General features: G+C 44.2%; 3 protein-coding genes across 5 annotated transcripts in view; 1 reads left to right on the forward strand and 2 right to left on the reverse strand.

The window, feature by feature from the left end:
• The window catches only part of SMAD4 (SMAD family member 4), a 42,817-nt gene extending 40,168 nt beyond the window's left edge, over positions 1-2,649 (reverse strand). Inside the window, exon 1 of one of the 2 annotated variants that reach the window (XR_014795423.1) lies at positions 2,266-2,649. The gene's annotated coding sequence lies outside the window, so the exon portion shown is untranslated. The remainder of the gene's footprint in view (positions 1-2,265) is intronic. The other variant, XM_084888936.1, reaches the window with a different exon arrangement.
• ELAC1 (elaC ribonuclease Z 1) overlaps positions 1-27,077 on the reverse strand; it is a 95,526-nt gene that overhangs the window by 55,285 nt on the left and 13,164 nt on the right. Inside the window, exon 4 of one of the 2 annotated variants that reach the window (XR_014795424.1) lies at positions 25,251-26,227. Coding sequence is in view for 1 of the 2 variants with exons in the window: in XM_084888945.1 (XP_084745071.1) it covers positions 25,761-26,227 (467 nt within the window). In the remaining variant the exon portion in view is untranslated. Of the gene's footprint in view, positions 1-17,143; positions 26,228-27,077 lie in introns of those variants that run through there. The other variant, XM_084888945.1, reaches the window with a different exon arrangement.
• LOC311625050 (ubiquitin-fold modifier 1) lies at positions 2,782-4,126 on the forward strand. Its single transcript, XM_084888946.1, has 2 exons — positions 2,782-2,939; positions 3,503-4,126. Exon 2 carries the CDS (start codon positions 3,650-3,652, stop codon positions 3,905-3,907), a length of 258 nt encoding a protein of 85 aa, XP_084745072.1. The 5' UTR covers positions 2,782-2,939; positions 3,503-3,649; the 3' UTR covers positions 3,908-4,126.

Here is a 27,077-nt window from a genome sequence, read left to right on the forward strand (position 1 = left end):
CTAAAAGGAAATGCAGAATAAAGAATTCACACACAAATGGAGATATGACTAAACTAAAACATAGTTTAAGAAAGTGAAGTATAGGTTTTTGCAAAGATTTGCTGCCTCCCAGTATAAGCAGAATTCCTTCAAGCAGTAGAGGAATGATCCATATAAAACTTATTCTGAAAAATTTCAAAGTGACTTTCTCAGCAGAAATTTTCATTAAACCTGAAACTGATTTAAAGTATTTTTTCCTAAGCTCAAGATTTAAAATGAAGGCATTTGGCTGAACAGGGAAGTTTCTACTTAGGCACTCCCACTTCAAACATTAAAGAAGATGCAACCTTTCCCAAAAACCTGGAAAGCAAAGAAAATGCCACTTCTATTAATAGACTCACAAAATGGTATATCAATTTTGTCTAGAAAGCTTTTAGTTTTAACTCCAACAACTTAAATCTACTTAACTCATCACCACTGTTAGACCTAAAGATATTCCAAATCTTGGTAGTAAATGCTTGGCCAGCCTGCATTACATTTGTTCTGTAATAAACCCAATTAAAAAAAAAACAAAACACACACACACAAAAATCATGACATTATCAAAGAAACATTAATAAGGAATCATATTTCTAAATGTTAATTATATCAATCATTTAGAACTTGAAATGTCATGTACTAGCTTTCCAAAAGGGAAAATTAAATCCTTAGCAGAAAAGTTACACACTAGAATTCATATGCTGTATTTTCAACTGAAATATATTTAGACTCGGTTCAGCATTGCAAAGGCAATTTATAAAATCTACAATAAAAATTATTCAAATACCATGTTCCAAATCACATTACTGTAGGGAAATACATACTTTTGAAAGTGTGCATTTTTTACTAAGGTACCCGAATAATCAAACTGTTACAGAGCCTAAAAGGATGCTAATTCTGTCAAAAGTCAAAGATTGCTAAATAAAAATTAGTCAAGATTACAGGCCTTTAGAAAGTCAATTAAGATGTAAATGATTCCACAATACCTTACCCGTATACTTATTACTCCTAAAACAACCTGCAGTTTCACCTTAAAGTATAATGCAAAAACTAGGCATTCGGAACTAAATTCAGCCCGGCCAGCACGGCTCAGAGGCTGAGCAGCAGCCTAGAACCAGGAGGTTACACAGTTCGATTCCCGGCCAGGGCCATGCCTGGGCTGTGGGCTCCGTCCCCCAGGGAAGTCCTGCAGAGGCAGCCGATGGATGATGATTCTCTCTTATCACTGACATTACTATCTCTCTCTCCCTCTCCCTTCATCTCTGGAATCAATAAAAATATATTCTTTAAAAGAAATTAAATTCAAAATAAGTGAGTAAGAAACAAACATATTCACTTTTAAAAATCACTAGGATGCTCGGGGGGTGAAAACAGCCATCAATCTTGAAGGAGCCTTTCAAAACCTTTCCATACGCGCCAAGAAACCTTTTAAGTTAACGAAATACGCCCATTTCTCTGAAAATCTAAGTTTGGGGTAAGTGATGGAGCCACTGACCTCCACCCTCCACCAATTTCACACCCAGTACGTGTAGCCCTAGCAACAGGGTAAACGACTTTCTTTCTTTCTTTCTTTCTTTCTTTCTTTCTTTCTTTCTCTCTTTCTCTCTTTCTCTCTTTCTCTCTTTCTCTCTTTCTTTCCCCTTAATTAGGGGCTGGGCGGGAGTGGGGGTGGTTGGGTGAGGTGCTAAGATCGTTTCCTGCAAGCCATCACCCACAACACTAAAAAAGTAAATAAATCAGAGCCAGGACCTACAAGCTAGAATGGCACAACCAGGAGGAGAAACGAAGGGACAAAGAGGAAACAAACTGCTTGAGAAAAGAAATGAATACACGTCTAACTTGCATGTAGACAGCGAAGGCAGCACTGACTGCACTCCGGCCGCCCCGACGCGCTCGGCCCGGGCGGGCAGGGAAACTCCGCGACACAACAAAGAGGATTGGCCGCGGCCGGGACTCGGTCCCCGAGTTTAACCCGGTTCTGCGCCCGACTGCGAGGGGAGCCGGGGACCGGGGGACCCACGCCCGGCCCGAGGGACGCGAGGCCCCGCGGCCAAGCCGGCCCGGCCCGCCCCGCCGAAGGGCCCCTGGCCCGGCCGGCCCAGAGCCCGCGCCCGCTCCCCGCGCGGACCTCCGCCTCCCGCGCGCTCCCCGCCGCCGCCGCCGCCGGGAGCCCGCCCCGGGCGGGGAGGCCGCGGGAGGGGTGCGCGGGCTGGGCCGGGGGAAAGGGGAGGGGACATGGCGCGTTACCTGGACTCCGGCGATGGCGAGGACGGTCGGCTCTCCCGCCGGGGCTAGTCCGCGAGGGCGCCGGGCCCGTCGCTCCCCCCGGCGGCCCGGAGCCCTCCTCGGCCCCCGCCCCGAGGCGTCCGGGCCAGGCCGCCCCTCCTCGGCGCCGCGCCGCTGCCCGCGCGAGCCGGGCCGCCTCGAGCTCCCGGGCCGCCCCGCCGCGGGGGCCTCTCTCGCGGGGGCGCCCGGCTCCCCTCACCCGCTCCCGTCCCCTGAGCGGCCGCGGAGCCGAGGCCAGGGCGGGAAGGGCCTCCGCACCAGAGCGGGCGGGCGCGAGCGCGGGCTCCGCCACCCGAGCCGCTCCGTTACCGCAGCGGCGACGACGACCAGGGCCGAGGTGCCGCTGCCAACTTGTCGGAGGACACTGAGCATGCGCGCGCGGAGACCACATCCGGGTAGTTTCAGGGTTTGGCCCTCCCCCGCTTCTCCCCCCGCAGCTTTCCTTTCTCCCGGCGGCCCCCGCCTCCCGCCCGCAGTGACGGGAGGTCGCTCTGCGCAGGCGCCCGCGGAGGACCGAGTGGCGGCCTGGGACCCGGCCCCGCAGGCAGGCGCTGCCCCTCCGCGTGCGGTGGGCGAGAAAGGCTGCGCGGAGGAGGGAATGATCGCGAGAGAAACTGGCATCTCTTCGCCAAAAGGTACCCGGGAAGCGCGGGAGAGGTCGGCGTGTAGGGGCGTCCAGTGAGTGTTCATAAATAGCGACCAGTCGGGCCTTCTCTGGAGGGACCTCCGGGGGCACAAAAATTAAACTTCAGCTGCTAGCAGTTTGCTTTGGGAAGAAGCCGATCGATAAGGACGGCACCTTCCACCCCTCCATCCCCCACCCCCTCCACCCTCCGGCCCTGGATCACTAGATTCAGAGGCGCTCACCTTCGCGGGACGCTCCCATATGGGGCCGCATGCCATACACTGGGCGAAAGAAACGCACAAGACGGTCCAGAAATCGCTCCCGTGAGAGCTGGCCGGGTTTCTAAAAGTTCGTGGTCCTTGTTGGGAGGGATTGAGGCGGAACGGCAGAGCTGGAAGGAACCTTAGAGGACCTACGACACCCGTTAAGGAGGCGGCCGTGGGGTAGGGGCAGGCCTGCACTCTGCTTGTTTGACTTCATAGTTGTTTTATTTGAAATTGTTTACAAGAAGTGCGCATTTCTTTTACATTTACAAAGTTTCAGAAAATGCAATTTTTCTTTTTCACCCACCAGGAAATAACTTCTGTTGGGAGTTCCACCGAGACCAGTTAGAAAGCTCTAAAGCCATCTGTTGCTGAGTGTGCAGGAAGCCTCACCTCGCCGGAAGTGGGACTGCTTCGGGCTCCGGGCTTCGGTGTCTCTGCCCAAGCCGGCTCCACCATGTCCAAGGTTTCCTTTAAGATCACCCTGACGTCCGATCCGCGGCTGCCGTACAAAGTACTCAGTGTTCCTGAAAGCACACCGTTCACGGCAGTCTTAAAGTTTGCAGCAGAAGAGTTTAAAGTTCCTGCAGCCACAAGTGCCATTATTACCAATGATGGGATAGGAATAAATCCTGCACAGACTGCGGGAAATGTTTTCCTAAAGCACGGTGCAGAACTGCGAATTATTCCTAGAGATCGTGTTGGAAGCTGTTAATGCCCTCTACCTAAAGATAAATATCGGTATGGCCCAGCCGGTGTGGCTCACTTGGTTGAGTATGGGGACCATGCACCAAGTGGTCGCCAGTTTGAATCCTAATCAGGGCACATGCCCCGGTTGCCGGGGTGATCCCCAATGGATGTTCCTCCCTCATCGATGTTTCTCTCCTTCTCTCTTCCTCTATCTCTAAAATAAAAGCATATTTCAATAAATAAATATTGATATTGCTGTTGTAGAACTGAAACCAAGCATTTAATCAACCAAAGAACTTATATGCATAATCCATGGACACAGACAATAGGGTGGTGAGGGCCTGAGAGGAGAGGGGGTTAGAAGGAGCTAATGAGGAGGGAGGGGGACATATGTAATATTTTTAACAATAAAGATTTAATTTTAAAAAAAGCCCAGCACAAAATAAATTTCCAATCTTGCCTTACCTAATAAATAAAATAAATAAAATGCTATGAAAATGCCAACAGTTGATGAAATAATGAAAGATGACTCCATTTCCTTTGTTACTCCCACTCTTCCTGAGAAGAGAGAATGCTTATGCATTGAGGGTACCATTTTTACAGAAGATCTTAGTCTTTCATTGCTACCCTCACAGTATGCACAGACAGCTAGTTCATTTTGGATAAATGAATTATCCAACTGTGTTTTATTACTGAAGGGTGCTTCTAAGAATTCCTTCTGAGAACATTTGGAAGATTAAATTTATTAAATCTTTAAAATTTTATAAGGATTGGATCATACATGGCAGGTTACCTGACAGGATCTGACTTGCAGACTCAAAAGTAGTTGAAATCTTAATTATATAGTGCTTATATAAAAGATATAGACATATCCATGAACACTTAACTGTCTAATTTTCTAGTTAGATATATTTTTTTTAAGTTTCAAGCTTCATGTGTCATATAAATTTTAATATCAGAGGGCCAAAGATTGAATTTTCTTATCTAGTTTCCATGTGTAAGATTTATATCCCTCACCAAATAGTTTTAACTATGTTCTTGCAGAATCCAATACTTGTAATTGGAAAAAGTGGAAGCATCCATTGCTGAAAAATAGTCATCTATTAACTTACATGGCCCTGAAACTCTATTCCCCTCCTGCCTTTCACACAGTGCCCACCCCTTAATTCCATGCAGTTCTCCATCATAGCCTGAGCTCCGCCCTCTCTTACCAGAAAGCCTCTAAAACTGTCCTCTTTGTTGGTGTTTCCTTACCCCTGGGTCTGTGAAGACTTTCCAAGACTAGTTTTAAGGGAATCCATGTCCAGATCTTCCTCTGCAATCTGTACTATTTTCTGAAATTTCTCCGCTTCAGAAAGCACCTGAAGACTGCAGCCCTTTTTAAAACTGTCTTTCTCCCACCTTAGAAGTCAAAAGCCTCACGCATTACGAAGGTGCATTGACCCAACAAGAAAAGACCCCCAGGGCAATCCAGGAGTTGGTGTCTGTGCTGAGATAGGAAGCTACCCGAATAAAAGGGTCATAAATCTGCTTTTTAAGTCTCACTTCTTTGTTATCAACATAATTAATAATAGATCAACACGGGATTCTTAGACAATACACCTCAGTTGGGGTTAAAATAATGGAATAGTGTTGCTATAACTAAACTTCATTCCCATCTGTACTAGTTAACCTTGTTGTGTTAGTTAACCTTGCTGGATATAGCACAGCAGCTTAAACACAACACCAATGTTTTGGCTCACAGTTTCTGTGGTTCCGGAGTCCGCACATGGCTTTCCTCTGCAAGATCACAGCGAATGATCGCCTGGGAAAGGATCCGCTTCCAAGTTCACCGGGCTGTTGGCGGCATTCAGTTCCCTGCAGGCCGCAGGACCCAAGGGCCTTCGTCTCCAGCTGGCTGCTGGCTCCCCCAGTTCTGGGCCATGTGAACCTCTCCATAGGAAGCTTACAATATGGCAGCTGGCAAGGGCGACAGTCTGGGTGTAGGACATTGGTTACAACCTGATGTAACATAATCACATACACGTAATCACATATATCCTGACACCTTTGCCATGACTTGATTGGCCAGAAGCAAATCCCAAGTCCCATCCCCACTCAAGGAAAACTACACAAAGGCATGAACACCAGGAGGTGAGGATCACAGGGGCCACCTTCCAGCTCTCCATCACACCTCTTTATTTATGCAAATGGAAACCCCTGTGAACTCAACCTCAGAATGTCTCTTCAGGTTCCCTTCACCTTCTCGCTAAAGAAAACCTGACTTGCCTCTGGGACACTGCTTCCCCTTCTCCCTCTCAAGTAGTAGCAACTGTATTTTCAACCATAAGCACCTGAGCCTGCGCCTGGAGCTGAGGTAGGTGTCCTAACATTGCTTCCAGATCACCCCCTCTCTCCTCTCTATTAACCTGCAGCTTTAAATCATGTTACCCAGTACTCCTCATCTTATTCTCATGCCCCTTCATTTTTTCATCATGTGCTCCTGTCAGTCACTCCAATGCCACTTCTGTCTTAATCCTAGGTGGTTAGAATATGTACTAAGATGGTTTTCTCATTACCCCGGCCTCTCAGTTCCTTGCCTTCTCCTCCAAGAATCTTGTCCTACTCTAACTCAGCCACCTGCTCCCATGGGCATAATCACAGGAACCTTATCAAGCTCTGCAATTTCTTCATACTCACAATTTCAAACATATCACACTCCCAACACCACCGCAGTTCCTCATTTCCCTGTAGCACTCTAACTCCAACAGTTCTTCAGTCCACATATCTGTTTCTCCCATTCTTACCAGAGCCAATTATTATCATAATTTCAGGGCACACACTTTCAACCCCCAGACTCGCCTCCCACTTTGTCCTGCTTGCTGGGCTTTTAAAACCACAGTCCTGAATTCAGGCCAGCTCTCCACCTCCTCCTTGCCAGCACCCATGCACCCGAATGTGGCTACAGAAAAACACAATCACACGGACTAGTTTTACTTTCAGTTCATCAGTGGGAACTTCAAGTGGGTCCTTAGAGCCATGAATCTTACGCCCCTCCACCATCCTTCTGGATTTCATACCTTTTCTGTACTCTAATCTACACCTCCTCCTCTCAATCTTCCTTCTCAGTTAATGGCCTTGCTTTCTATTTCATGGAGAAAATTGAAGCAATGAGATGAAAACTTCCACAGTTTTCCCACCACCTCATCTACCCTAGTTACAAACCAGCAACTAGAACCTCTTCTTAACCTTTCCCTCCAATACATGGTGAGTTTTCTAAGCTTCTCGCTAAAGCCAGTCCCTTGGCTAAGGCAATATATCCCAATCTTGCCTTACCTAATCAAGATCATCACTTCACTCCGGCAATTATACCTTATCTTCTATGATATCAATGTTCCCCTCTCTGCTGGGGTCACTCCCATAAGCTTACAGTAGCTGTTATTTCTCCAATCTTACTAAATCTTCACTTCTACTGTCAGCTACTGCCCCCTTTCTCTGCTTCTCCCATTCTGTAGCAGCAGAATACATGCCATATGATACATTTATATAAAGTTTATAGACATGCCAAATACAGTAAGACTACATACACATATAATCAACTCATAACAACACACGAGGTTACATGTGGCATATTTTAGGCTTTTGAGTGAGAGGTTCTCCCATCCTCTCTTAAACCCATTCCAGCATAGATTTTCCCTGGCCAGGGAGTCGGGGAGGTGGGGTCAGTTATTGGGAGCATCATGCCATATGGGGTTCAAGTCCTGGTCAGGATAGATACCTAGGTTGTGGATTCAATCTCCAATATGGGTGCATCTGGGAGGCAATTGATGTTTCTCACATTGATATTTCTCTGTTACTCTCTTTCTTTCTTTCTCTCTCTCTCTCTCTCTCTCTCTCTCTCTCACTCTTTTTCTCTCTCTCTCTCTAAAAGTCAATAAACATATCCTCTGGTGAGGATTTTAAAAATATATGTGCTTTAATGTTAATAGTTGATCAAAATTTGAAATATTTTATGTTGTTTAAAGCAATTAGATATTCAAAATTGTATCAATAATAAAATAAGGATGAGTTAAGATTTTTCATTTTTCTGTAGGGAAATATGATAGGCTGATCAATAAAACTTTCCAGCCTAAAGTCTTATATTAAAATGTCCAGGGGCAAGGAAAGGGAAAAAAGAATGAGGTAAAATTTATTTTAAAGAAGAGCTTGTTCATGTATTTTTAAAATAGATAATAGAAGTATTATGATATTTAGATTCCCTTGGATACACTTAGAAAATGATGTAAGAATCTTATTTTAAAATGCCAATACTTGTAATGTGCCAGAAATAACAAGCTTTGCCAATATTTAAAACGATGATGGACCATTTTCGATCTGACCTTTGAAAGTACATGAAGAAACATAGTTTCTCGCATTTCTTTGAGGTAAACAAGCTAGGATTTAGGAAAGCCGGTCCTGAGCACTCCATCGGAGCTAAGCTCCCCTTTCCTGAGACTTCAAGAGAAACATCTCAACTCCTATATCCGCCTCTATCTGGGCAGGCAGAGCCTTGAAAGCCTCTTTCTCTTTTGTTTTTATTGATGGCTCCACCTCCTGCAAAAAGAAACCCCCTCCTCCTCCCCCGGCCCCCAGTGAGGAGCATACAGAGCTTTCACCTCTTCATCCCAGAGGTGGGGCAAGTACTCACCTCCAGCATGCTCCCGCCCCCAAGTACTGTAACAGGATAATACATGACATGAAAACAACCTGGCTATTGGTTGTTTTCATGTCATGTACTATCCTGTTACAGTATATCCTGACAGTAAAATGTCAACGCTCCAGGCATGTGTAAGCATCCTGACATTTTAGAATTCACCCAATGTTTAAAAACAATTCAAGTTGCCCCTAAAAATCACTGAGCATCGATCCGCCTGAATAGTACATGCGTTTCCCACGCTCCCGAACGTACTAGAGTGGACTGTCACCTCCTTGAGCTCACAGCGTCCGAAGTTATGTTTGAGGGTGACTGATGTGCATTCGACTGCCCAGGGATTTGTTCTCTCCGTTTCGGAGGAGGCCAAGGACTTGATGAGGAAGAGAGAAGGTGGGTGGAGGTATTCCATTTCATTTCATTTCGTTATTTATTTTCTAAAACGCTGTAATAGCTGCTATTCGTGCCAGATCCAGCACAGGCCGCAAGGGCAGCTGTGGCCAGAATCCCACGGCGGGAAAGGGGTGGCGTCGGGCAGGAAGGAATTCGGTGGGTGGAAGGGAAATCGCAGCCCACCTTTGTCTGAGGTCAGGCCTCTGTTGGCAAAGGCCGGGAGGCAGCTGAACGTGAGGGGCGGGGGCCGTGCAGCACCCCTTGGTCAGCTCTCACCACGCACTGAGCGTTTCCCTTCCTACTGACACATGCCAAGCACGAAGGGTCTCTGGAACAAACCTACGGCAGCACGTGCTCTGGAGTAGCTCCCAGTCTGAGGAGGGAAGGGGAAGGGTTAGCCAACAATTCTGAGGATGTGGGGATGGGGTACCGGAAGAGGTCAGAGAAGGAGCAGCCCCATCTTGCCTGAGGGAATTCAGGAGGCTTCGTAAGAAAGAAGCCATTGAGCTGGATCCTGAGGTAGAGCAGGAGTTTGCCAGTAGAAAAGGACTCAGTGGGGACTTTTAAGGCACAGAAAACAGCCTAAAGATATGAGAGGGGGTGGCATATTTGTGGGCTATGTAAAATATAAAGAAATAATAACAAATTATTATAAAGAAATAATAATGAAATTTTCCATAAACAAAATAAAACATAAAATACCACCTATATGAGATTACACATGGCAGCCTTGTTTACCATAACAGACTATCAGAAACAACTCATGTTTACCAAAAGGAGATTGGATAAATAAATGATGGCACATCCATACAATGGAACATTATTTACCTAATAATTTACCTAATAAAAGAGTAACATGCTAATTGACCGTACCTTTGCAACGCCCACCAGCCAATCAGGAGTATGCAAATTTACCCAACAAAGATTGAAGGTTAATTTGCATACACAGGTGCTGAGCAGCTGGGGGTGGGACAGGGCGGGGTGCTTAGTGCATCAGGCCTCTAGTGTAATTATAAAATAGAGTGAAGCTTTTTGCTGTAACCATATGTCCAAATCTCCAAGGTTTACTGCAGAACAATGTGTATGTTATGCTATATTTAAGATGCAAGGTCCAGAATGTATATGTTGTATTTTTTTTATATGGGGATTGGTGGGAACTGGGCAGATATGGGATGGGCGAGAGGAAATTTTTCAATGTATAACTTCTTTTCTTTTCAAATTATGTAAATGTATTACCTATTCAAAAATTAAATTGAAACTTGACTCAGACTTGACATTTAAATTGACTAGAATATATACTCATATTCCTCTTTTTCAAGACTCAGTGATCCCCTAGGATCCCTGCTGTTTGTTGGGGTCGGTGTCCTTGCTGCTCCCAGACTAGGCAGTGAGTCCCCTGAGGACAGAGATTCTCTTTCCTCACTTTCTCTGGGTGCCTGACACTGGGCCTCACACACAGCAGGTGTGAGAATGTTTGTTGAATGAACACATGGAAGCAAGAGGAGGGAGATGAGGTGGGGAAGATAGATTTGGGGCCATACTGTGAAGGAAAACATACTGATGACTTGAACTCCATTGAGGGACAGATGTGTTTGTTTTTAAACAGTGTTATTTAGGAATAATTTACATTTATAAACTTTTTAAAGTAGTTCGTGTAAATGTATATGTCATGCAACTGTCATAGGCGGCAGGAAAGGCACTAGGTATGTGACCCATGGGGTCAGACCAAACCTGGGTTCAGCAACCTCGGTATTTGGGTTCTGGCTAGGAAAGAATTCAGAACCAAGACCCAAACTGTAAGAGAACATTTTTGGGGGGTAAGTTACAGAGGTAGAAAAAGTCATTCCTAGAAGAAATGGGCTTAGCAAACAAGTTGTGGAGGCAAAGGAAGGGCCCTTGGAGCTTGGGAGTAAGGAAGCTGATGGTAACATGCTTGGGGGGAGGGGGGAGAGAGGAGGGAAAGGCATGGGCATGCTCCTGGGAGGGACAGCCCACAAGGTCTTCCATCCTAAGGGTTTCAAGGGTGGAGATTTTAGAGGAGGTCCCAGGAGAAGATCTTAATAGAATATTCAGCAGTTTTGCAAGTGTGTCCTTTCAGGGTTGTGGCCTTCACTGATGAATTGGCCTTTGGGGACATTATTCACTACAGCTGGTCCTGATGTCAGCTCTGGACCTGGAGCTGACATGCAACTGAGGCCCAGATGTTATCTCTAGGGAGGAAAGGTCAGGGGATCCAAACGGCTAGGGGCAGGGTGGGGAGTCACCCGGGGGATGAGGTCCCACCCTACAACATGCTAGGCATGTGGGGCTTGGACCTGCTGACCTTCCATACCTGGCCCATCGTCCTTGCTCTGCTCATGTCTGTCTAACCACCCACAGCAAAATGGGTGCCACAATCAAATTTTAAAACATTTCTATCACTCCTGAATGTTCCCTGAGCACCTTTGCAGTCCATCCCCACCCCCATACTCCTGGCTCCAGGAACCACTGACATGCTTCCTGTTGCTAAGGTTTTGTTTTTTCTAGAATTTCATGGGAAACCACAATGGAATCTTACAGTATGGAGCTTTTTTGGCATCTAGGTTCGTTCACTCAGCATGATATTTTTGAAATCCAAAATGTTATTGTGTGTATCCGTAGTTGGTTCCTTTTTTATTACTGGTCAGTAGTATTCCATTGGGTGTGTATGCAAATCCATAGAAACAGAAAGCAGATTAGTGGCTGCCAGGGCGTAGGAGAAAGGGGAATTGGGAGACAGAGTTTCTCTTCTGGGTAATGCAAATGTTCTGGAATTAGACGGTGCTGACGGTTGTACAACATTGTCAGTGTACCATTGAACTGTCTACTTTAAAATGGTTATCACTCATAGAAACAAAGTGATAGTTGCCAGAGGATGGGGAGATGTTGGAAAGGGTACATATTTCCAGTTATAAAAGTTATAAAATGAATAAGTTCTGGGGAGCAATATATAGCGTGGTGATTTGAAAGTTGCTGACCCATGAGGCTCAGAGGGAAAGCAGGGGTAGGGTAGGTGGGGAGTGATTAACCACGGAACTTATTTGTATATATGCATAGCCCTTGCACACCAACAATACTATGGTGAAGGCCTGAGAGGGCTGGGTGTGGAGTGGAGGGAGACGATGTGGGAGGAGGGGAAAGGACATCTGTAATACTTTCTTTTTTTTAAAAAAAATATTTTTTTTTTATTGATTTTTTTACAGAGAGGGAGAGGGATAGAGAGTTAGAAACATCGATGGGAGAGAAACATCAATCCGCTGTCTTTTACACACCTCCCACTGGGGATGTGCCCGCAACCAAGGTACATGCCCTTAATTGGAATCGAACCTGGGACCTTTCAGTCCACAGGCCGACGCTGTATCCACTGAGCCAAACCAGTTAGGGCATCTATAATACTTTCAACAATAAAATACATTTTTTTAAAGTTGCTAAGAGAATACGTATTAAATGTTCTCATCATAATAAAAGAAACTGTAATGATGTGAGGTGGTGGATGTGTTAACTAGCCTTATGATGGTGATCATTTTATATTATGTGCATGTATAGAATCCTCATGTTGCACACCTTAAACTTACACAATGTTATATGTCAATTATATCTCAATAAAGCTGGGTGAAATAAAATGATTAGAATGGTGAGTTTCGCGTTATGTAAATTTTATGTTAAAAATTTACATGTCAGATAAGCATCACTAGCATGGCTACTAAGCAAATAGTTCTTGGAGGCAGACTAACTTGTTTCAGGTCTCTATTTCCCTCCTTACTAGCTATGAGACCTTGGACCAAGTACTCAGAGTCTCCGTTTCTTCATCTGTGAAATGGGTGTAAAACAGAGCCTGTGTCACAGAGCTGTAGGGAGGACTCGGTGAGATAATGCATGGAAAGCACTTGGCATGGTGCCAACAAGCATCTAATTAGTTAGCTACTTTCTAATTATCCTACACCTGCCATATGTCAAGTCTATTACATGTCTTATTTGACTCAACATGAAGCAGGAATTATTCTCATTCTATAAGTGATGAAACGGAGCCACCAAGAGATTAAGAATAAGTTGTCCCCATACTGAGGAATTTTCTATAAAAAATTGGTCTGGCCGAGACCGGTTTGGCTCAATGGATGGAGCGTTGGCTTGGGGACTGAAGGGACCCGGGTTCGATTCCGGTCAAGGACATGTGCCTTGGTTGCGGGCATGTCCCCCGTGGGGGGTGTGCAGGAGGCGGCTGATCGATGACTCTCTCTCATCGATGTTTCTAGCTCTCTATCTCTCTCTCTTCCTCTCTGTGCAAAATCAATAAAATATATTTTTAAAAAAATTGGTCTGTATTTTTCAAAAATGTCCATGTCCTGAAAGATAAAGGGAGATTGAAGCGGCTTCAGAGGCCATGACAGTAAATGGTATACATGATCCCAAACTGGGTATGGAAAAACTTGCTCGAAAGGGCATTATTGGGACAACTGACAAAATTGAAATAGGGACAGTAGATTTGATAATAGTATTGAAACAATGTTTGATTTCCTGGTCTGATCACTGTAGTGTACAGGGCCAGGACTAGGGTTCGTCAAGCAAGGCCGTTTTTCACCCTCAGGCCTTGCTTGCCTCCCCTGGATCTGGCCTTGGAGTGGTGGTCCTTGTTCTTTGGAAGTCCACACCAAAGTGTTAAAGGAAAAGCAAACCCATGTATGCAACTAACCCTCCAATAGTACTGAAATGGGAATATATTGGTAAAGAGGGAATGGATGCTAAAGCATTTGTGCCAAAATGTTAACAATGGGTGAATCTGGGGTATACAAAGGGTATATAGAAGTTCCTTGTACTATTCTTGCAAGTTTTCTGTAACATTGAATATAAAAATTTTAAGTCCTTGTCAATGTGAAGAGGTTCCTTCAGCAGCAGAGCTGGATCTGGACCCTCTGACGTCTCCAGCTGTCTACACCATCGACCCCGTATTTGGTGTGGAGCTGCCCAGCCACCCAAATATTATAGCTACACCCTGAGGCCAGGGTGGAGGAGGGCGCCCTGCCCAGGTGCCTCAGGAAGGCTGTGGCCCAGGCACATTAGAACAGTGTTTCTCCATTTTAAAATATATATATATATTTTATTGACCTTTTTTTTTTTTTTTTTTTTTTTTTACAGAAGGGAAGGGAGAGGGTACAAGTTAGAAACATCGATGAGAAATATCGATCAGCTGCCTCCTGCACACCTGCCACTGAGGATGTGCCTGTAACCAAGGTACATGCCTTTGACCAGAATCGAACCTGAGACCCTTGAGTCCACAGGCCGACGCTCTATCCACTGATCCAAACTGGTGTTTCTCCATTTAACAGCTACAAGGGATCTTGTTAAAATGCAGATTCTGATTCTGTGGATCTGAGTTGGGACCGGAGGGTCCACATTTCACATGAGCTCCCAGGTGAGGCGGATACTGCCGGCCCCTTGACTGGAGTTCCAGAGACAAGGCCCTAGCCTTTAGGGCCCAGACTCCGGGACCTAAAATTCAAAATCTGGGGGAAAAGGAATAATGGAAAGGAACACTAAGTGACTCAGGAGACAGTCCACAGTTGTGATTCTATGTACCTCAAATGCTTTTCAATGAGATGTTCCGCTTCCTTTTCCAAACATCCTTTTCATTGAATAAACTGCAGAGTGAGCCTACTGAGTGCCCTACCAGAGGGACAGGTGAGGAACTGAAAGGCAAGGAACATTAACTGAAACAGTTATAATTCACTCAGTCTTTCCCTTCCCCCGGGAGACTCCAAATCTAGACACTTTTTAGTCCAACAAGGGAACTTGGCATCCAACAGTCTCACTCGGTGTCACAGGGACAGATAGAACATTGCAGGCTGGGCTTGCTGGAAATGAGGATTTCGTCAAAAGCAAACAACACAAAACATTTTTAAAAAGACAGGGTTGGCATTTGTGTCATGACATAATTTTAGTGACAAAAAAGCTTTATAATGAACATTTGTGTGAAATGTTCTTTGTTTTCAATTCTTAGTGGGAAAATATCTTCCCTTAACATTTTCTTAATTTTAAAGCATTTTTCTTGGGAAACCTTGAGGAAAATAGCTCACTTTATTTCAAACCAAAATGAGTCACTAGCAGTTTTTGTTTGTTTGTTTGCAAGATTCAAAGAGCCCTAGCCCATTTGGCTCAGAGGACAGAGTGTCGGTCTACGGACTGAAGGTCAGGGGCACGTGCCCAGGGTGTGGGCTCGGTCCCCGGTAGGGGATGTGTAGGAGGCAGCTGATTAATGGTTCTCTCTCATCAGGAATGTTTCTCTCTCTCTCCCTTCCTCTCTGAAGTCAATAAAAATATATTTAAACAAAAGATTCAAGGATAATCAAGTGCCACCCTTTGGAGGTAGGAAGGAGGCATTTGAAGGAGAGGGATGCTGTGAGCATTTGAGCAGCTCATCACTCACGTCTCTGCAGGGCTGTGCCATGGAAAAGCCTCGCTGGTTCCAGGACTCAGCTTCTTCCGGCCCCTCCTCCAGGAAAAGGTGGGAGCGGAGCCCTGGCTTCCCTGGGGCTCCCAGGACATTGCAGCTCTGAGATTCTCCTGTCCCTTTCTCCCAGGGGCGGCAGCCACCTCTCTGCTTCTGCTTCTTCCCCTTCCCTTCCCCTGGCTGACTCTCACTTCCCCAGCATTTCCCACAAGCTGCACCCAACTGCTGCCTTTCAATTCCCCAACATTTTCAGCGCTTCCTGCCCTGGGTGCTCCCTCGCCTGTACCAACAGCTTATGCCTAGCAGAGCTGGCCCCTGGCAGACCTGCAGGATCTGCTCCTAAAACATGCTGGGACCACAACCCTTGCTGGCACCAAGTGAGCCTCCTCCAACACTTGGGCACCTGGGCATCTGTGCAAGCACATTTCATCAGCAAGGACATGAGAATCCTGGGCCACAGGCCCCTGAGGCGGCTGGTGGTGGTGGCTGATCCCCTCCCTTCTCCCTTCTAGGGAAGCTGGTTTGGGGGTCAGCTCCTACCTGGTTTACCAATGACACTGACTGTCGCTAAGAAAGATGCCCTGGTTCAGAAGCCTCTCTCCAGCCTGGATGCCCATCTGCCCTCCCCAGCACACAGATAACTGAGGCTACACAGGTAGGTAGAATTCTGGTCCTGACTGGCGTCCTGACAGTCCACAGAGATTCCTTGGAAAGTGTCCTTCATTGGAGAGCTTGACCCAAAGGCCCTGCCCTCCATCACCGCTGCTCTCCCAGGGGCAAACTGGAACTGATTCTTCACCAAGGACAAGGCCACAGTGCACAAGCAGGCTCAGGTCCGAGGCTGGCCCTCCCTCCTTCCTTCCTCCACCATTCCAAATCTCTCTCATCCCACCCATGGGGCCCAACCCTCCTCCTGCCAATGACTCCATCCCAGCTGATCCCATCCTTGCTTTCCTACTGTCTTGTGTGTTTGCATCCTAGTTCATTAGAGGAAAGTGGCGTAGAGCGGGAGAAGATGGGCGGGCTTCCGAGTCAGAGGGACAAGTGTGCTTCTGGGAAAGAAGAGACGGGGCCTTCCTCAGCTTTGGTGGTTCATCTATAAAAGGTGGTACCATCGCACTTGTTCAACATTTTTCCCCTGAGAGTTAAGTGAAAATTCTATTATCCAACAAAATTCTCAATATCTGCTCCTTTGTCAGGCACTGTTCTAGATAGGGGTAAAGTGGTGTAGGAGTCAAATTCCTTGTCCTTGAGGAGTTTACATTCTTAGTAGGTGATATAGACAATGAACATGGACCCAAACAAATAATAAAGCATTCAAAAGTAACAAGTGTGCCGAAACCGGTTTGGCTCAGTGGATAGAGCATCGGCCTGTGGACTGAAAGGTCCCAGGTTCGATTCCGGTCAAGGGCATGTATTTTGATTGTGGGCACATCCCCAGTAGGGAGTGTGCAAGAGGCAGCTGATCAATGATTCTCTCTCATCGATGTTTCTAACTCTCTATAAATTCCTCTCTCTAAAAAAAAAAATCAATAAAATATATATATAAAAAAGTAATAAGTGCTATTTTAAAAAGGACCATAGAGAGGGATTAGGTGTGAAGATGGGGTGAAATACTATTTAGGATAGGGTAATAAGGAGGGTTGTCTGAGGAAGTAACATTTGAGCAGGACCTTTATTTAAATCTGGGATTGTGGCATTGTGACTATTCAAGATTGAAAAGGTGAATTGCTTTTCATAAGTAAATTTATTTAGTATCCATACATTATAATCAGTCAGGAATTATGCAGGCTTATATACAGAATAGCATCAAATTTGGAACATCAGTTAGGATATTACTAGATGGAAATGGCTGAAGATTCAAAGTATGGATGCACATAACAATGGAAATAGATGCTACAAATTTCTGCAAATCGTGCCTAAAAATGGTCTTCAGCAGATGCTGCTAAACTCTCTTTGGATTATAGCTTTTGAACAAAACAAAATCCCAATGTATTTGGACAGGAGATCTCTAAAACCTCCTCCACCCCCACAGCTGTCTTTATTTAGTACTAAATTTAGAGCAGATGGAGAAACCAGCAAGCAAGACAATGCCTGCATCTGCTAATAAATTAATACTGCTGAGCCACGCAAGTAGGGAAATCTAGAGTGGTCTCTACATGTTAGCTGAGCTACAAAGAAGGTGAGGCCTCCTGCTTTTAAAGAGTTTATAATCTATACAATTCTATATAATAAAAGCCTAAAATGCAAATCAACCAAACAGCAAACGACTGGTGGAACGATCAGTTGCTATGCCATGCACTGGCCACCAGTGAGCAGATGCTCAATGCAGGAGCTGCCCGCAAGCCATAGGCCGCAGGCCAGCCAAGGCGGGTGCCAGTGGGGAGCGGGGGGAGGGAGGAGAAAGGGGAGAGTCAAATCGCCCTGCAGTTCACCCCGAAGAGGGACGTGACCGATAGCAGGGCAATTGGGGGATGGGACTGGTGCCAGTCCCAGATTGCCCCACTGGAGCAGGCAGCGCTGGGCTGGCCAAGGCAGATGCCAGTGGGGGCCCCCTAATCACCCTGCAGGTGGCCCCACAGATCAGCCCTGATCACCAGCCAGGCCTAGGGACCCTGCAATTTTGTGCATTGGGCCTCTAGCTTAGACATAATATTGTTTGCTAACATTTATTGAGAACTTACTATGTGCCAAGCACTATTCTAAGTGCTTTATTCATATCAACTCATTTAATCTTCCTAACCACCCTGTGAAATACATGCTGTTATACTATCCAGTTTACAGAGGACACAGCCTCACAGAGATTAAGTGTCTTTGCCAGTGATCATGTGGCCAGTGACAGAGCCGGGGTTCTAAAGCCCATGCTCTTAGTCTCCCTGCTGAAGTGCTCTCCTAGAAAGATACAGACAGGAACAGGTGGTCCCTATGACTCCATTTTACCAGGTGTTCTTTTCTAGAACTTGCCTACCCCTTTTAGAATATCCCATAGGTCTGTATCACAGGTCTTATGCTGAGCCTTGTGTTTAATAGGTGCTCAATTGGTATTTATTGGTTTGATTGTGGGCAATATTATTTTGAATATAATGGTCATAAGAACTTAAGGAAGCTGGCCAAAACCGATTTGGCTCAGTGGATAGAGTGTTGGCCTGCGGACCGAAAGGTCTCAGGTTTGATTCCGGTTAGGGGCATGTGCTTTGGTTGTGGGCATATCCCCAGTTGGAGGTGTGCAAGAGGCAGCTGATCCATGTTCCTCTCTCATCGATATTTCTAACTCTCTATCCCTCTCCCTTCCTCTCTGTAAAAAACCAATAAATTATATATATATATATATATATATATATATATATATATATATATATATATATATATATATATAACTTAAGGAAGCTGACCAATACCCACACTACACTGGGAGTCACCTCTTTTCCCTCGTGTCTCTCTCTGGAGGCTATAAGCAACTTGAGGTTAGGCATCGTGTCCAAGTCATCTTTGCATCCTCAGCGACCAGGCCAGGGGCTGTGAGGACGTTTAACTGTGAGTGACAGGAACCCAGCTGGCATTTGTTAAAGCAGGAAGAGATGTGTGAGAAGGTGCCGGGGGAGCGAGTGGGTTAAAGCAGAGGAGGTCCAGAGACTGAAGCCAGGGCTCTATGCTGCTGGGCTGCCTTTCTTGCCATCTATTCCTGGCTCTGCCTGTATTCCTATGGTAGGCAGCCTCCAAGATGGCCCCCCATCCCCCCTGCCTCCGGGTATGTATGCCGTTGTATAATCCCTTTCCCTTGAGTGAGAGCTGGACTGACTGACTCACTTGTAATGAATAAAATATGGAAGAAACAATGGAATGTCACGTTCAAGGTGAAGTTATAAAAAGACTGTGCTTCCGTGGTGAGTGCTCCCTTTCTCTTGCTGGTCCTGTGGGAAACCTACTGCCATGCCAAGAGGCAGCCCCATGGAGAGGTCCACGTGGCCAGGGACCAAGGCCTGCCGACAATCACAGGAAAAGGCTTGAAAGGGGATCCCCTCAGGTGAGCTCTCAGAAGTAATCACAGCTCCAGCCGGCAGCCTGACTACAGCCCCATGAGAGAACTAGCGCCAGCAGCACCCAGCGAAGCAGTGCCCAGAGTCCTGACCTGCCAAAGTGGTGAGGCAATAAATCTTAATATTTTGTGGTAGTTTGTGATGAGGCAACAGCAGTGGTACTACTGCTGAATTCTAGATCCAAATCCTTTATCAGTTCTAGGTATTGCAAATATGTTCCACCACTCTGCGGCTTGCCTATTCACTCTTTTGATAGCATCTTCTATGAACAGAAGTTCCTAATTTTAATGTCCGATTTAACAATCTGTTTTCTCTATTGTTAGCGCTTGTAAGAAATCTTCTCCTACCCCAAGTACAGGAGTGATTCCATCTTATCTTTACCTTGACATATGAAGTCCATCTGAAATTGATTTTTGTGTATTACAGTAGGAATCCAGGCAATTATGTTTCACTATGGACATCCAATTGACCCTCCATTTATTGAAAAGACAATCCTTTCCCTATTGCATAGGAATTTCATATTTGTCATAATTAAAATACTGTATAAGTGTGGGCTTTTTCTCAGGACGATATTTCACTCCATTGTGTCTTCCTTACAATAATGCCACATTGTATCTGGCAGTGACGTCTCTTCATGCTGTTCTTTCAAGATTTTCCTGGCTATTCTTGGCCCTTTGCATGTCCATATAAACTTCAGAAACAGCTTATCAATTTCCTCATCTATATACACATAAAAACTTGCAGAGTTTTTGATTGACATTGAAACTACAGATAAACTTAGGGAAAAATGACATTTTCCCAGTACTAAATTGTCCAAATTTATTTTGTCCTGTATATTAGAGTCTTCTTTAATATACCTGAATATTTTGTAATTTTCAATAGAGAAGTCTTATATATTTTTCTTCAGATTTATTCTTAAATTTTTGATGGCTTCAATGCTCCTGTAAGTGGTATCATTTAAATTTTTTTCAATTCGTTTGTTGTTGGAATATAGAAACAAAATTGTTTTTTTTATTCTAATTGAATATCAAATTCACTAGTTAATCCTAACTAGGTTATCTGCTTTATTCTTTTGGATTTTCTATGTGCATAATCATATCATCTGCTAACAATGATAGTTTTATTTCTTCCTTTTACTTTTTTATTGATTGAATGACTTGAGAGAGAGGGAGAGAAAGAGAGGAAAATCAATTTGTTGTTCCACTTATTTATGCATTCATTGGTTGATTCTGGTATGTGCCTGGACCAGGCAATGGGACCCACAACCTTGATATTTTGGGACAACACTCTAACCAACTGAGCTATCTGGACAGGGCAGGGTCTTACTTGTTTTTAAATCCTTATACCTTTCATTAATTTTTCTTGTCTTATTACACTAAGACCTTCAAAACAAAGTTGTATAGAAGTGATACTCAGTGGGCATCCTGTCTGTTTCTGATATCAGGAGGAAAGCTTTCAATATTTTATTATTAAATATATATAACATTTATTGTATTTTTTGCAGATATTTATCAGATTAAGGGCATTCCCAGTTCTTAATATGCAAAAGTTCTTATAACGAGTAATAAGTTTTTATCAATAATGTACCTATCAAGATCATTTTACCAGTTTTCCCCCATTAATTGTATTAATGTGGCATATAATACTGATTTTCAAATGTTAAACAAACCTTCCATTCCTGGAATAAATTCCCTTTTCCAAGATATCTTATTCTTTACACATTCCTGGATTCAATTAGCTAATTACTTTCTTTAGGGTTTTTATAAGAGAAATTAGTCTGTAATTTTCCTTAAGTTTTGGCATCAAGGTTATACTGACCTCATAAAATGAGTTGGGAAATGTTCCTCTTTTTCTATTTTCTGGAAGTGCTAGTGGAATAAAGGTATATTTCTTCCTTAATTGTTTAGAGTGAGTCACTAGCAAAACCATCTGGGCCTGGAGGTGGTTTGTTTTTGTTTTTAGAAGAGTTTTAATCACAAATTCACTTTCTTTAATAAATAGAAAATCTGAATAGTCACCATTTTTTTCTTGTGTCACTTCTGGAAAATTGTGTTTTTAAGAAAGTTGTTTTAGTAATTTTACCTGAAATTCAAGTTACTTATAGTATCCTCTTTTAACTTAATATTTACAAGATCTGTAGCAATCTCTCCTTTTTCATTCCTAATATAAGTATATTGTAAATAATCTAATATTATTGGATTGACTGATGAATGGATAAAAACATGTGGTATATTCATACTATGGAATATTTGGCCATAAAAAGGAATGAAGTACCGATATAAGCTACAACTTGGATACATCTTGAAAACATTATGCTAAATGAAAGAAGCCAGTCACAAAGGACCACATATTGTATGATTCAATTGATATGAAATATCCAGAATAGGCAAATCTATAGAGACAGAAAGTAAATTAGTGGTTAGAAAGTAGATTAGTGGTAGAAAATAGCTTAGGGCTGGGAGCTTGGGAGGAAAATGGGAGTGACTGCCAAAGGGTATGGGGTTCCTTTGGGGGATAATGAAAATGCCCTAAAATTGATAGCTGTGATGATTGCCCAGTTCTGTGAAAAGATGAAACCCATTGAATTGTATAGTATGTGAATTATAGCTCAATACAGATGTTTTTAAAAATCTATCTTTAGACAGATGAGATATACTCCTTGATCTGGATTTGATTAGATCCTCCTTCATTTTTGTTCAAAGCAACAAACTGGAAACTACCCAACTTGCAAAGGAGTTTATCTAATCATTTATGTTTCAACCCCAATACCAGTATTCCAGTCATCCCTTTCTTTGGTATCCCAGCTGTTTGTCATCTGGACTGGAGCACTGTGCAGTGGAACCAGAGGACACTGTCTATGCGAGTTCCCCGGAAGATTGACGTTAGGAAATATTTCTTAGGAAAGAATGCCTATGTATCTTCAGAAAAGTCTTTGCATACCCTCAGGGGTACAGATACCCTAGTTTGCAGACCACTGCCGTAGATCATACTGCCTCTTAGTAGAGGCATATGGGGTGGAAACCCATCATGCTCCAGGATGTATTAGCAGTATGAAGACATGTCCCATGGCAAGGCTCCGGGTGAGCCAGTGAGGATCAGCATGCGGGCTGCTTAACCAGACGAGGGTATTTTGACCAGGTCGACCCCCCAGTCCAGGATGTTTGACAGAGAGACATGGCCTCATGTGGACAAACCTATGACCTCTGGAAGGCACGACAATATAGAGAACCACCAAGACAAAATAACTTTGGTCTCATGTTGGTGACACTGAAGGACTAAACGTGGCTCAGCTCCACCTGAGGCTGCCTGCACAGTTTCTGGAAGTGGCAGGGGATTTATATAGCTGGAAACTTGATCCCTTGCCTTTCCCCTTTTACTTTTTTGTGGGCGAATTTAATCTTTGTACCTGCCAAGTCTGCTGCGTATATAATTAGCACGCTGACATCTGAGCAAGTGTTTTTCTGCTAGCTTTATTTAGGAGTCAAAATATTTTTTCTCTTTGGGTAAACTTGGGCACCCTTCTCAACTTGTTATCCTGGCTATAACAGCTTTTTAATACGGAGAATATGTTCATCATCCTGTGTCCACATGTCACCTGGAGTGTCCCTGTCCTGACTCAGGAAAGCCTGGCATTTAGTTGGTACTCAGTGAACAGGGCATCGCCAAACCAGGTATTTAAAATTTTTTGAACAAGTACAGTAATGAAATGAACTAGGCACAGACCTTAACTTTAAGTTTGCACATTCATGATATCAAGACCTAATTTCTTTCAACAAACATTTCTGGTGCTTGCTATGGGTGGGTGTTTCTGAAAATGTAGTGACTAAGATACAGTCTTAACCCTCAAGAGCTCCATGCAGCAGAGGTACTAGTATTAGCTATTCCCTGTTGTACAGGTTTGATTGCACAGTGCCTGATAAATGCTTGATTGAAAAGAGTTCAGGAACCAAGTTTCCCTTTAAGCCTGGTCAAACTCGTACTTTGCCTAAAGTGGGGCAGAATCAAGCTGTTGTGAAGACGGCTTCAGAATGACTGAGATCCTGAGTTGCTAGACCATCTTATCACTACACTAAGGACTCCAGAATCATCCAGGAATCAAAAATTTTTACTAGAGAAGCCCCAGAACTCAAAGGAATTTAATAGTATTCAACATCACAATACTTCAAAATATCCTATATAATAAAATAATATGCAAATTGACCGAACCGCAGAACTACTGGTGGTGGTGTTTGTGGTAGGGAGGTTGGGGCTGATGAGCAGGCACTAGGCCACCCAAGGCGCATGCCAGAAGGCAGAGGGAGGGGACAGCAATGGGGGGGCAGTGGCAACCGGCAGCAGAAGGGCGATGGGAGGGGCAGGGCTGCTCACTGGCCAGTGCTGTCCCGATTGGCCCACCCAGTGGCCTCATGCAGAGGGAGGCCAGACTGCGGCTTAGGCTCCCAGACTGTGAGAGGGCACAGGCCAGGCTGAGGGACTGATCTGCCCCACCCTCCCAGTGCATAAATTTTCATGTACTGGGCCCCTAGTGTACTATAAAACTCTCTGGGTTCTTGAGATGGAAATAGATAGTATGTGATGAAATAGGACTGAGAAGGGGGTTCAATAGAGTTGACAGCCTGGTACTGCAAGATGTCTCAACACTGTGAAGCAAGGTGCTGTGCTCCTTTTATGCACTGTCTCATTTAATCTTTGCAATGATCCTGTGGTGCAGGATCCTATTTTAGAGATGAGCAAGCAGAAGCTCAGAGAAAGTAAGTAATCTGCTCCAGATCACACAGGTTCCACCGTAAGGTACAAAATGGGACCCTGAAATCAGGTCTTTTTGACACCAAAAACTGACTTATGACCACTGGAACAGTATTGTTTTTAATATAGCAAAGGACATTAGGACATTCCCACCGGAACACAGAGCATAAAGGGTTTCCCAAACTGATTTGATTAGGGAACCCTTTTGAATGAACCAGTACTTGAGACTAGATTTCCACATAACACATTTTGAGAAATATTGGGGTCTAATGAGTCAGATACCCTAAGACAGAAAGGATGTAGAAGGCAGGTGAGAAGGAAAAGCTATTTTAGAAAGGACATTTATTAAAAAACATGCTCAAAGAATTATTAATAGAAATATATAAATTAAACGCAGTTGAATAGGTATCATTTCTTTACCTCCACATTCATAAGTTCCAGCTCATGGCTCATTTCTGTTAAATAATATTTGATATAACATCCCAATTCACTTAGCTAGTTCTTTAGAATTTGTTGTAGAATATGATTTACCTAGTAGTTCAATTCATTATGTCATGAATTTTGATAAAGTATATTCACATCGGGAGCCTAAGTTTTAATTTGCTATGTATCTCAACAGGCCTGCAATTTGTATTTTGGGGTGAGATAATTCTTCATCGTATAGAGCTGACCCAAACTTTACAGAATCTAGCATCCCTGGCTCCTTTTGCTAAATATCAGTAGTGCTCTCCCCACACCTCCAGGTCATTTCTTTTTTGTTGTTGTTAATCCTCACTTGAGGATATTTTTTTCCATTGAGAGAGTGGAAGAAAGGGAGGGAGAGAGAGAAACATTGATTGAGACAGACACATCGACAGGTTGCCTCCTGCACGCACCCTAACTGGGGCCAAGAATCGAACCCGAGAACCTTCTGTTTGCAGGCCAACAATCTTAACCACTGAAAAACACAAGAAACATCCCCACAATTTCAAATCTAGGGAAGTGGTATCACCTGAGCTGAGGGCCACATGTTTAGAGCAAACAGGAAAGTTCAATAACACATTAATTAAAGGATAAACACCTAGCCTGACCCTGCAGTCAGTACTCTAGCCAAGAGTTCAAGATTCAACATGCCGGCTTCAATCCTGCATGTCCAATGTCTCATTATACTTCTATCCTGTTAATAATAACATGAACAGATTCAACACAAACTGCCAAAATGCCATTTTTAGCCAAGAGGGCCAGGCCCTGTGTACTTTGCCAATAACAGCAATAAAGCTGGGCAGAAGCTAAGCCCAGGACTGCATGGGGTGCATCTGAGGCAGCAGCCCAAAACACAAAGTACACCTGAAAGGGCTATCATTTTGTCAAGTTGCGCTTTAAAAAGGATGCTAACTTTTGTTTTATTTTTAAAGTGATTTATTATAAAAACACTTGCTCCCTCTCACTGTGGAATCAGTTCAGCAACGACACTCCATCATTTTTAGGATTATTGGGACCCAAATAATTTTAGGCCAACACAACAACAACAAACTTTGTTGGTTCGGTATCATATTCGGGACATGTCAGTATGCATTCAGGAACGCTGGCCTCACTTCTTGATGGGAATGCCAATCACCATAAAATCTTCTGCTAGAGTCACTTCTTGGAAATCGAACACTGATTCAGCCTGCTTTTTCAGTTCTACAATCCCATCTGTTTCTCCTTCTCTGGCCAAAGCAACTGGTTTGTACCTCTGACTGAAGTGAGTCAGAACGAGCCTCCTTGCTTGGCACAGCTTGGCAAACGCTGCTGCCATCTGTGGCGTGCTGTGGCCGTGCTCCTTCGCTTTGTCCATCTGGGCGTCATCCAGGGTCGCTTCATGGATCAACAGGTCTGCTTCAAAGCACAGCTTCACGCCTCCATCACCCACAACCCCGGAACAGTCACCCAAAATGCAGATTTTTCTCCCAACAATAGGCTTTTTTAAGACATCTTGGGGAGAAATTGTAACTCCATTTTCCAGAACAACAGAAATTCCGTTTTTCAGCTTCCCATAGGCAGGACCTGGCGGAACACCTAGTGATGGAGCAGATAACATCACATCAGGGGAATGGAATTTATGACATGTTATGAGAGTCTGTTTTACCAGCAAAGCAAATAGCAGATGGAAAAGGCATCTTTTTCCCCCATAATTTGTATATTTTACTATTTGTGGAAAACTGGAATATTTACACTTTGTTAAAAGTTCCGTGTTGGCAATGCCATAGCACTTAAAACATTTCCCAAGCACATGTGTCCGATAAGTTTTAAGCTAAGTCCCACTGCAACATTATTGGTCAGGATAACAGCCCCGATGCTCTGCTGTGCATAGGAGTACCAGTTTTGAAGAGTGCTTTATTTAATAAGCTCATCTTTAGGCAAAATTTAAGAGCCCATTTAAATAATGACACGCTATCTATATATTGATTAGCTTAATAAAATAATCTTCATGTGTAGCGATGGTTCCACCTTAACCAACCAGGGCTGAAGTCTCATATTAATCTAGAATAGTATCTAATTAGCACTCTGGATAACACCTACAAACCAATAGAAAGTGCTTACTAATTCCAATGTAGATTATATTTAAAGTTTCCCAATATAAGAATACTAGAGGCCCTGTGCATGAAATTCATGCACTGGGGGGTGGGGGGACAGGCCCTCAGCCCAGCCTGAGCCCTCTGGCAGTTTGGGAACCCTCGCTGGATGTCCGATTGCTGGCTTAGGCTCGCTCCCCCTGGCTGAGCGGTGCTCCCCCTATGGGAGTGCACTCACCACCAGGGGGCGCCCCCTGCATTGAGTGTCTGCACCATGGTGGTCAGTGCATGTTAGTCACTGGTTGTTCCACCATTCGGTCGCTTTGCATATTAGCCTTTTATTATATAGGATT

This window comes from Pipistrellus hanaki (genome assembly GCF_964339955.1).
Source record: "Pipistrellus hanaki genome assembly, chromosome: 6".
Taxonomy (NCBI): domain Eukaryota; kingdom Metazoa; phylum Chordata; class Mammalia; order Chiroptera; family Vespertilionidae; genus Pipistrellus; species Pipistrellus hanaki.

Excerpts from the sequence above, each read along its gene's own strand:
- LOC311625050 (XM_084888946.1), top strand. The coding sequence starts at position 3,650 with ATGTCCAAGGTTTCCTTTAAGATCACCCTGACGTCCGATCCGCGGCTG.